The following is a 12282-nucleotide window of genomic DNA, read 5'->3' on the forward strand; positions in this document are numbered from 1 at the left end:
GACTTGGAAGTTCCTTGTGCTTGTGGTAATCACTGTGTCTAATTGGGACTAGATGTACTTCAGAAGAAATTACGTGTCTTTAATGTTTGGTGTGCCTCACCCCTTTTAAATAAACTTCCTGAATTGAGAACAGCAATTTTTTATTCTCTTTGGCAAATTCGAATTAATAGCTCCTTGTCTCAGGATAAAAGTGGCTGCTGGGGTAGAAGTTGCCACTTCCCTTTTCATTGTTAAGCAGTAGGCAAACCATGCATGGGATTCATGTGGTTTCGCAATCTCCTCCAACTGTCTGTTAACAATCCCCGATGATGTCCCCGTCCTAGAGAAAGAAGGTGAAGCACAGGAAATAACACATACGCCCTAGATTTTAGGATTCTGTGTTTGGCTGATCACTTTGTCAAGCTCTGGTGGCCTTCAGGGAATAAGCCCTGTCTTCTCTGATCGTTTTGTTGTTACTGTTCAGTCGTTCAGTCATATCCAACTCTTTGTGACCCTATGGACTGCAGCTCGCCAGGCTTCCATGTCCTTCACCGTCTCCTGGAGTTTGCTCAAACTCATGTCCATTGAGTTGGTGATGTCACCCAACCATCTCATCCTCTGTCACCCCCTTCTCCTCCTGCCCTCAATCTTTCCCAGCATCAGGGTCTCTTCTGATGAGTCTGCTCTTCATATCACATGAAGTTTTGGAGCTTCAGCTTCAGCATCAAACTTTCCAATGAATATTCAGGGTTGATTGCCTTTAGGATTGACTGTTTTGATCTCCTTGCTGTCCAAAGGACTCTCAAGCATCTTCTTCAGTACCACAGTTGGAAAGCATCAGTTCTTTAGCACTCTTTCATCTTAATTGGTCCATGTGCAGTTCTATCTGCTAGAAAATTACCCACCAAATAAGTTACTGCTTTTTGCACCAGTTATTACCTTAGGACACTGAGATGGAAGGCATGTGAACCAGCCGTATACGTATATACATATTTTTTTCTTATCAATATGTACCCTACGGATAGTTTTTTGGTTTTGAATTAAAATGAAGAAAACATGACTTGACTGTGCCTCCTGCAGGCATAGTCCTCCTTGGTAGAAAGCGAAGGCTCCTGAGAAAAGCCTCAGCAGGGCAGTATTTCTGTGAAGTGGCAGCTGGAATCCCTTTAGAAAAATGCAGTAACTCACACTTTACTGCACACAATGCCGTGTCCCTCAGGGCGAGCTCTCTGGTGTCACAGAGTTTATGACTCATGAGTGCTGTACTTTTTGTGATGTAATAAACAAGACGAGGTGGTGGGAGAATTATATTCCTGCCCCAAAAGCCACTTCACCTTTTATTCTTTTGGGGAAAAAAAGCCATGGGGATATTAAATTTTAGTGGCATTTTCAAGTTGAACATTGTCTGTGACGGAAAAGCGTGCGTTGAAGTGTTAAGCTACTTAAGAACAAAATAAAATCAGGGGAAGGAGCTGTTTCCATGTAGAGCTAAGTTGCTGGCGAGAGTTTTGGAAGAATAACTTTCTCGATATGCATCCAGGATCTGATTTACATATCCGTCTCTGTGTGTTTACATAGCTTGTACCTCCTGGATTGAATTTGCCTCAGACTACACTGACCAGCGGCTCTGTTTTTTAGAGCAGTTTTAGATGCTGCTCTAAAAAACAGTTCTCTTGTGGCTCAGCTCGTAAAGAATCCGCCTACAATGTGGGAGACCTAGGTTCTATCCCTGGGTTAGGAAGATCCCTGGGAGAAGGAGAAGGCTACCCACTCCAGTGTTCTGGCCTGGAGAATTGCATGGACTAAGGGAAATCCTGGTAAGGACAAGCGTGGTGAGCCATTTGGTCCATTAGGATCCCCGTAACCCAGGTCCTGTGTTTCATCGTTATTACCACATGTTTTGTGAGGGAGCATTGGAAGCTGCCTGCCAGACTTTGAGTAATATCAGCATACTGCAAAGTTACTATGATCAGGGGAACTGGTGTATAATTCTTCAAAAGGTCTGATTATCTCTATGAACATATTATATATAGGGAAGTAGTGCTCAAGTTTTTTAAAAAAATGAGATTAAATTACCTATATTTTTTAATTAAAGAGAAAATGTGTGGAAAAGTATCAAAGGAGAGTGCCTGGGAGAAATTTGAAAATAGAGACTGCTGCTGCTGCTGCCAGGTCGCTTCAGTCGTGTCCGACTCTGTGTGACCCCATAGACGGCAGCCCACCAGGCCCCCCAGTTCCTGGGATTCTCCAGGCAAGAACACTGGAGTGGGTTGCCATTTCCTTCTCCAATGCATGAAAGTGAAAAGTGAAAGTGAAGTCTCTCAGTTGTGTCTGACTCTTCGAGACCCCATGGACTTCAGCCTACCAGGCTCCTCCGTCCATGGGATTCTCTAGGCAAAAGTACTGGAGTGGGGTGCCATTCCTTCTCCGAAAGTAGAGACTAGATAGGATATATTCAGTCTACTACTATTGCTGACATCACTTAATCTGTGATGGAGGAACAGGGATGGTTTTTAAAAGTAATTGAAGAAGTTCGTGAAATATTTGGGATCTTAGGGTAAGAGTACAGCATTTTTAAGATAAACTTTTGTTATAAAGTGTTGCTAAATGAACTAAATTATGTAGAATCTTAATGAAGTAATCACATAACATTTTATCAATAATAAAATACTCCTGTTCAGTAGAAAATTGTCTGAAACTTTATCTGTGATTGCTAGCTCTGTAAAATCTCAGATGATAACCACTCTGTCACTGCACTTTCCTAGCACAGGGCTTGACACATCATAGGTACTCAGTAAAATTTTAGTCAGTTGGATAGTACCCATACATTAAGGTAGGGGTTTTCCCCTAATAAAAACTTACTGAAACTGTACAATGTACCAGTCACTATTTCAAGTTCTGGGAGGTGAACAGTGAACATGAAAAATACAAAGTAGATGCCCTTGTTGAGCTTATATTCTACAAGGAAAGACAGACAATAAATGATGCAGGACACGGGTTTGATCCCTGGTTCAGGAAAATCCCCTGGAGAAGGGAATGGCAACCCACTCCAGAATTCTTGCCTAGAAAATCCCATGGACAGAGGAGCTGGTGGGCTGTGTAGTCCACGGGGTCACAGAGTCAGACACGACTGAGTGACCTTTTCACTTTCACACTGACCAGCACTCTGTTTTTTAGAGCAGATTTAGATGCTAGCAAAATGGAGAGGGAGGTGCAGAGATTCCCCCCTGCCCTGACTCATGCATAGCTTCTCCCCTTTTCTCAACATCCCCCAGCAGAATAGTACATTTTTTACACTATTTATTTACGTATATTTCTTTTTGGCTGCTCTGGGTCTTTGTTGCTGGGCTAGGACTTTTCTCTAGTTGTGTCAAGCTCAGGCTACTCTTTGTTGTGGTGCATGGGCTTCTTGTGTCTGTGGCCTCTCTTGTTGCAGAGCCCTGGTTTTAGGCATTCAGGCTTCAGTAGTTATGGCTCAGGGGCTTGGGCTTCCAGGATGGCTCAGCGGGTTAAGAATCTGCCTACAGTGCAGGAGACTTGGGAGACGTGAGTTCGATCCTTGGATCAAGAAGAGATCCCCTAGAGGAGGAAATGGCAACCCACTCCAGTTTTCTTGCCTCAAAAATCCCATGGGCAGAGCAGCCTGGTGGGCTGCTTTCCATGGGATAACAAAGAGTCAGACACGACTGAGCACAGCACACAACAATAATGGGCTAAGTTGCCCTGAGGCACGTGGGACCTTAAGACCCCAACCAGGGATCAAACCCATGTACCCTGCATTAGCAAGTAGATTCTCAACCACTGGGCCACCAGGGAAGTCCCCAGAATAGTACACTTATTACCATTGATGAACCTCCATGGACACATCAGGATCATCCAAAGTCCATAGTTTACCTTAGGGTCCACTCTTGGAGGTGTACATTCTATGCGTTTGGACAAATGTATAATGACATGCATTCACCACTACAGTACCGAGTATAATAGAGAATAATTTCACTGTCCCCCAAATCCTTTATGCTCTTCTGGTTCATCCCTCCTTCCCCTAATCTCTGGTAACAACTGGTCTTATTACTGTTGCCCCGGTTTTGCCTTTTCCAGAATGCCACATAGTTGGACTCACACATGTATTTTCACACTGGCTTCTTTCACTTAATAGGCAACTAAGATTACTCTATTGGAGAAGGAAATGGCAACCCACTCCAGCGTTCTTGCCTGGAGAATCCCAGGGACGGGGGAGCCTAGTGGGCTGCCGTCTATGGGGTCGCATAGAGTCGGATACAACTGAAGTGACTTTGCAGCAGCAGCAAGATTCCTCTGTGTCTCATGGCTTTATAATGCCTTTCTTTTCCTGCTGGGTAATCCGTTGTCTGGATGGGCCACAGTTTTCACTCAGTTCAGTGCCTTAATTTTTTAATAGATTGGGCCTCGGGGTTGGGATAGGATAAGGCAAGTGAGGCACTCAGGAATTAAGATAAGTCATATTTTCCTGCACTATTTAAAGATCAAAAATTAATGCCCCAAACTCCACAGTGAACAAAAGATCAACATTTTAAAGACAGAAAGTTCCCTCTGAACGTCACTGACAATCATTAGCAAAATTCCTTCTGTCCATAACCCACACTGTGGACAGTATCTTCGTGCTCTGAAACCTGCTTCTTCCCCAAAGTCACTGCTTCCCTCAAAGCCTTCTCAGGTCATTCTTTCCTTGCAGCCCTCCCAGCATTGACATAGGGATATCTTCCTTCTCCTGAATTTTCACTTCCAAACCATACTTTCCTCCTCCTCCCTAAAAAACATACCCCACCCAACCTGTGGATGGACTAGATCCCCCCTGTCCTCCACCTGTTGGAGGCATCCACAGGGCTCTTTCTGCCTCGGGGGCATCCCCCTCAATCTTCAAAGATTTTAGGCCTCACTCTCTGTCATTCAGCCAACTGCATCTTTCGTCATTCTTATCTGATTTTGGTATCAACCTCGATGCTCCAAGATTCCAGTTTCTCTGTTCCTTGATTTTTATTTCTCCAGTGATCTTGCTTTCATCATTCTTCAGCCATTCCCTCTGAAGTTCATATTATAGTCCTTGCTGATACCAGTGACTGTACCTCCTCCAGAATCTTAATTTCAACTCTAACTGTCCAACTACTGCTTCTATCCAACCCACTATTTTTTTTCTTTTGGTACCTTTAGGACAGAATTCTGTAGCCCACAGCAGAACTCATTGACACTACATTGATTTGGCTGTGATGGGTTTTAGTTGCTGCATGCGAGATCGTTCATCTTAATTGAGGGGGCTGACCGGGGATCAAAGCCAGGCCCCCTACTTTAGGAACGTGGAGTCTAGCCACTGGACCACCAGGGAAGTCCTAACACTACAATCTTTGAACTGTGTATCCCACTCTTCCTGCATCCCCACTTTAGATTCTATTATAACCCATCATTATAACCATTTCCTTGCTTCTGTCCTCAGTTCTCTTATATTTTCTCTCTTCATTGTATTTAACTGGCAAAACAGCAACTCTGGTGACATGCAAGATTTATACAAGGGCAAGACCATTTTAGAAACAAATTTTTATGTTTCTGTTTTTCCTTCAAATCTCTTCTCATTATTATTAATAAATAGAAGTGATCTGATATTTTCCATAAACCCATTTCAGTTTATCAAGTTTTACATTTCTTCCAAGTGTTCAGTAAACACCATGATTTATTGAGAACAGTAATCAGAGTGAAGAGCTGTAGTTAGTTATCAAGGGAAGAGATTCATAAATGCAATTCTTTATCTAAAGATTCATGATAACTGTTTGATAAGTTATTCTTATGTAAATTACTTTGAACAAAGAGAGGAATTTTTACAGAGAGAGCTTGCTGTGTGTCATATCCTGTGTGTGAAATGTTTGCCTATTTGACTAAGACAGGGTTGGGTTGAATTTCAGTCACAGTAATATTCTCAGGTATATTTACCACAACATTATTTAGGGGAGATATCCCTGGTGATCCAGTGGCTAAGACTTTATGCTCCCAATGCAGGGGTCTGTGGTTTGATCCCTGGTCAGGGAACTAGTTTCCATGTGCTGCAGCTAAGACCTGGTACAGTCAAACACATAAATAAAAATATTTTTAAAAATTATTTTGGGCATTACAGACTATCTTCACACCCATTTGCTTTGCATTGAAATGACCCCATACTTTTAAGAGGGCCCCCCCCACCCCCACAACAGACTACAGTCCATAGGGTCACATTGAGTAGGACTGAGTGACTTAGCATGCTTGCACCTCCTCCCTTTCTTTTTTATCTCCCCTATAAAATATGTTTGAACAGAGAAGTCTGGCAGGCTACAGTCCATGGGGTTGTACTAAGACACAGCTTAGTGACTAAACCACAAAACCACTAGAAAATAGGTTAAAGGACTTCTTTGGTGGTCCAGTGGTTAAGACTATGCGCTCCTAATGCAGAGGTCCCAGGTTCGAATCCTGGTCAGGGAACTAGATCCCACGTGCTGCAGCTAAGACCCAGCACAGCCAAATAAATTAAAAAAAGAAAAAAAAATGTTAAGCTGGAATGGGCGCTTATAAAGTAGGAGTACGTGTAAAGTAAAAGTTAGATTGCGTCATGTTTTGAGTGAACGATCGTTTTCTTTACCCTGAATTCCCCAAAGTGTTAGTCGCTCTATCATGTCCAACTCTCTGTGACCCCATGGATTGCAGCCGACCAGGCTCCTCTGTCCATGGAGTTTTCCAGGCAAGAATACTGGAGTGGGTTGCCATTCCCTTCTCCAGGGGGTCTTCCCAAATCGAACTCAGGTCTCCCACATTGCAGGCAATTTTGTGTTTTTTTTTTTTTTTTACCATCTGAGCCACCAGGGAAGCCCAAGCTTCGGTATATATATATATATATATATATATATATATATATACACACTGAATATACAGAGCCAGCCTGAATGTATAGGGCCAGCCTGTATATATATATATAGGCTATATGTACATAGATACCAAATGTATAGGGCCAGCCTGTATATATATATAGGCTGTATGTACATAGATGCTGAATGCATAGGGCCAGCTTGTATATATATAGGCTGTATGTACATAGATACTGAATGCATAGGGCCAGCCTGTACCCTGTGGGATAGCAGCCGTGGTTCATCGGGTGCCTGTGTGCCAGCCCTGCCTCAGGTAACAATGTACCCTCTCTGTGTGCTCTCCCAGGTCTACCCTGAACTACAGATCACCAATGTGGTGGAAGCCAACCAACCAGTGACCATCCAGAACTGGTGCAAGAGGGGCCGGAAGCAGTGCAAGACCCACGCACACATGGTCATTCCCTACCGCTGCCTGGGTGAGCTGGCCGGCCTTGGAGCCGGTGTTGGTGGGCCATGGGCTTTGGGCATAAACGGGAAGGATGCTCTTAATTATTAGATCAGATATGCAGGCTCTTCCTTCAGCATATTGCCACTCTGTATTGAACTATATTTTGGACTCTTATTAAAGTATCCTGTGTCCTAACAATAAAGGAGCAGTATTTCCAGGCTTCCAGCCTCAGAATGAATTTACCTAGTGTGTTTATTTTAATTAAAAATCGTGGGCCTCTTCTACAACTGCTGAATGAAAATATCTGGTGGTGGGGCCCAGGAATCTTAGTTTCACTGATTTCTGTAGGTGATTCTCCTGTACCTGAATTGTCTAGAATTAGTAGAATTCACACCTTGTATGTTTCTTGACATATTCTTCATAGAAGAGAGAGCCTAATGTACATTTTGCTAATCCTTAAAAAGCGCTTTCTACAACAGCCCACCACTCTTCCTGTTTGATGATAACTGGGGAATTATAGTTGAGCAAATTTTGTTATTCTGCTTACATCAAACTGGAGGAAGCAGTTTGATCACTCAGATTTAAATGTGTGCTTTCACTTTTTAGTGACTTTTACTTTAAACTGTTGTTCTAAAAACTGAGTTGCTTTATGTGGTATTGTGTTTTTTCCTCTGGAAACACTATCATATTCCACACTTAATCTGTCTTGGTTATTATTTTCTTCCTGCGTGATTTCTTTTTTTTTAATGTAGCTAGGCAATGGGGAAATCAGCAGCCTTTGATCTGATAGCCAGCATCTAGATGTTTTCCAGAAGTATATTCATTGGCAAGGTGGTTGTAAATAAGGACATAGAGATTTATCTGAGAACGATGTGGACAAGTATTGATACACATTCCACTAATGTCTTGTAAAAACTAAAAAGGGTGTTTAAAAAAAAAAGTCCCCAACAGCAAACTTAGAAATTCAGAATGACAAAGATTCTGTAATACTTGGGTCAAACATGAATGTTGTAAGAACCTATTGATTACTGTAGATGGCTACACACACTTTGAGACATTAATAGGATACTGGGCTAATCTCCAATGAATGAAGATTTCATCTGGTGGATTTATGATAAAATATGCAAAACCAGATTCTTAAACATTTGGCAGTTTAAGAGTTTCCTGGTTCCTAATTACAGAAGACAACACTTGTGATGTGTTTAGCCACTTTCCCAGGCCTGGTATAGTATCTTGTGTTAACTTAGCACATCAACAACACCTCTTCTTGACTACTCTTTGGACTAGATGATCATTATATACTTCTAGTAGGCCTAGATCCATATTATATACTTCACCTGGCCTATATGAATCTTTTATCATGTTTTCTCATTTTATGAATCCCTGGTATTTTTCTACGGAACCCAAAATTAGACCTTAACATCACAGTGAGAAGTGGAACACACGATGCCTCCAACTTTGTTACTGAGCTTAGATTAGAATTAAGGATTGTAGGTACTACTCCACTCCTAGGTGATGGCAAATTTTCCATAAGTTATTTTTTTTTCCCCTGATTTTTCAAATTGAACAAAATATTCTTTAAATTGTGTAGTAGTAGTGTTACTTGCTCAGTTGTGTTCAACTCTGCAACCCCACTGGACTAGAGCTCGCAGGGCTCCTCAATCCATGTTATTCTCCAGGCAAGAATACTGGAGCAGGTTGCCATTTCCCTTCTCCAGGGAATCTTCATGATTGAATCCAGAGATCGAACCCAGCTCTCCCACATGACGGGCAGATTCTTTGCCAGCTGAGCCACCAGGGGAATTCTATAGTGCTTTACAATTTTCAAAAGTTTCACAGTCATGATGTCATATAATCCCATAACAACCCATTTTTTCCCCTGCCCCTATACTGTCCCTCCCTTTTCCCCCTTCCCACTGGTAGCCACTAGTTTGTTCTCTTTATCTGTGAGTCTACTTCACTTTTGTTTTATTCATGGGTTTGTTGTATCTTTTAGATTCCACGTATAAGTGGTATCATACAGTATTTGTCTTTTTCTGTCTGACTTACTTCACTTAGCATTAATACCCTCCAGATCTATTCATGTTGTTGCAAAAGGCAAGATTTCATTCTGTAACTAAAAGTGTTACAAAAGGTGGTACATAATATAACCCTAATGAATATGTCTTGCTTTCGGGAAAAGGAATGGAAAAACACGTGTGTAGTTTATGTATTTTTTTAATTCCATTCATACTGCGTGGTCCCCATAGTTTGAATATTGTTTGTCCAGTTTTCTTCCTCTCCTTTCCCTTTTGTTCCTTTCTTCTTTCCTTCCCTCTTTGTGCCTCCCTAGATTGAACATCTGTTACACAGAGAGGTTATCAAGCATTTTGTAGTTGCATAGGGCACCCATTGAAATACTTACTCTGTGAGGCAGGTGATGTTGGATTTTTCAGTCTCACTTCACTGGTACAAATATTGAAAATCACCAAGATTGAATTTCTTGCAATAACTCACACATCAGTTTAGCAGTAGAATCAGGACCAAAGCCCAAGGATTTTTGATTCGCAATCCAGCATTCCTTCCAGTATCAGCAGAAAATTGTATTAGAACCAATAACCACCTGATTTTAAAATCAAATCATAGAAGAAAGACTATGAATTGGAGGCAATAACTAACACCTAAAAAAAATCCCACTGTAGATATGTCTCATAAAGGCCACAGCCGTATCCCTAGAAGCTCCATGGTTCTCTTCGTGTGATCAGGTTTCCACTTTATGGTAGGGATAGACAACCTTCTTATATATGGGGCTTCTCAGGTGTGGTTTGTTGTTCACTTGCTAAGTCATGTCTGACTCCATGAACTGCAGCACGCCAGGCTTCCCTGTCCTTCACCATCTCCTAGAGTTTTCCCAAGCTCATGTCCATTGAATCGGTGATGCCATCCAATCATTTCATCCTCTGCCACCCGCTTCTCCTCTTGCCATCAATCTTTTCCAGTATCAGGGTCTTTTCCAATGAGTTGGCTATTCGCATCAGGTGGCCAAAATATTGGAACTTCAGCATCAGTCTTTCCAATTTCAGGTGGCTCACTGGTAAAGAATCTGCTTGCCAATGCAGGAGACATGGATTCAATCCCTAAGTCAGGGAGATCCCCTGGAGGAGGAAATGGCAACCCACTCCAGTATTCTTGCCTGGAAAATCCCATGGACAGAGGAGCCTGGAGGGCTACAATCTAGGTACCACTGAGCGACTGAGCACACAGGAGCATTTATGTGTTACCTCCTGCTTGAATAAAGAATTACTGTTTAGCATGACCATAAGTACCATCTAAAATTGCTGGCTGTATCCAAATAAATCCTTTACACAAAAGAGATTATTTTATTAAAGTTAATTCTCAGACGGGCACTACCTAGAAAGCAAAATAAGATTGTCTTTAATATTAAGCGTATTAAAATTCAAAACAAAGCTAGAAGAGAGAAAAATGCCTGTCACATTCAGCGTGTAACCTTCCTGACCTTCTTATCAGGTGCAGGGAAAGTGCCGCCCTAGGTTGTTTTTCTCTAAGCCATGTATTTGCCGTGGGCATCCCTCCTCTACAGTGTCTTGTATCCCTTGTCTAGATGGAAAAAGTGCATTAGGTTGCTGTTGTCACTTTCTTCCCATGAAGTAGATGATTTCTCTTGGGAGTCAGCTGGCTTTCTCATTTCACGCTTTGCTTTTAGTTATGCCTCAGGCACCAGACGGTAAGATTGTCTTAGTCATTTGAACATTTTATTAATTATCTCGTACAGGATTCAAGCACATCATTATTATTCAAGGAGAATATTTTCTTTGCAAAATGTTTGACTCCTTTCCATTTGGATTACTACTTTTCCTGGTGTCATAGATCCATTATTGAAATTGATGCTTTTCTGCATTTGCCACTGTCCAGTAAAGGCTAATAATTCAATTATACGCAAAAAAAAGATGAGTAGAAACTCTGGAATCATCTGCTGCTCTGGTTGCCATTTTTATATGAAATACCAGCACTGTTTGAGTTGTATATATGTATTGTGACTCTCTCCAAGAGATAATGGGATATGAAGTTTTTTTAAGTTGAGCTTATTAGAGGTTCTTCATACAAGTAAGTTATGACCTCAATAATGTACTGTTTGCTTTTATAAACAGCAGCTTAACTCATGAAAAGTATATTCTGTTTTTATTGCTTGTATTTTTTTCTATTGTTTTTAGATTGTTTCCATTTATATAAAGAGACAGACAGATGCTGACATCCAAGGAAGTTAAAAAGTCACATGGAACTTAAATTTCACATGGTCACATTTTTACCTACTTTATTTAAAAAGTAACTTCCCTGGTGGTTCAGTCGATAAAGAGTCTGCCTGTACTACAGGAGACTCGAGTTCGATACCTGAGTCAGGAAGATCCCCTGGGGAAGGAAATGGTAACCCACTCCAGTATTCTTGCCTGGGAAATCCCATGGATGGAGGAACCTAGTGGGTTACAGTCCATGGGGTCGCAAGAGTCAGACACGACTTAGCAACTAAACCTACCCACCTACCTTATTTTAAAAGAGCAAAAATGCCTTTAGATTTAGTAACACATCGGCTAGAGTGGATGTAGGATATTTTGAGTTTTTAGTTTCTCTATGTATTTGGAATCAGTACTATCATATCACATCTGATGGTCTGGAAACATTTACTTTTCTGTGCCAACCAGTAAACAGCTGCTTCCTAGTTACATCTGCATAATTTCATCTTGGAACTTGTTGGCTTGCTGTTTTAACGTAAATTTAATACGCTGGACCGTAATGTTTCCAGCTTTTAACCTCACGCTGTGTCTTTCCTCATAGACTTTTCCTGGTGTGACTGAGTTGATGTGATTATGATAGGGAGTCAAGAAAGAAATGGACGTCCATCAAAGTTCTCTTTGCACTCTGGGAACGTCTATTTTAAGTGGTTTGCTGCTTACCATCACTTTCTACCTACAACAGAGAAAGGAAACTGAATTTCCTTTT

The 12282-nt window shown here is 41.5% G+C and overlaps 1 protein-coding gene and 1 non-coding gene across 7 annotated transcripts in view; both read left to right on the forward strand.

Moving 5' to 3' along the window:
- Nucleotides 1-12282, forward strand: part of APP (amyloid beta precursor protein) — a 307623-nt gene that overhangs the window by 89292 nt on the left and 206049 nt on the right. For all 6 annotated transcript variants that reach the window (XM_055567762.1, XM_055567763.1, XM_055567759.1 and 3 more), the window contains exon 3: nt 7186-7315. In XM_055567762.1, coding sequence (XP_055423737.1) covers nt 7186-7315 — 130 coding nt within the window. The remainder of the gene's footprint in view (nt 1-7185; nt 7316-12282) is intronic.
- Nucleotides 6387-6459, forward strand: TRNAR-CCU (transfer RNA arginine (anticodon CCU)). The gene has a single exon. It is a non-coding gene; the product is annotated as a tRNA-Arg (tRNA).

The sequence above is a fragment of the Bubalus kerabau genome, chromosome 2 (assembly GCF_029407905.1).
Source record: "Bubalus kerabau isolate K-KA32 ecotype Philippines breed swamp buffalo chromosome 2, PCC_UOA_SB_1v2, whole genome shotgun sequence".
Taxonomy (NCBI): Eukaryota; Metazoa; Chordata; class Mammalia; order Artiodactyla; family Bovidae; genus Bubalus; species Bubalus kerabau.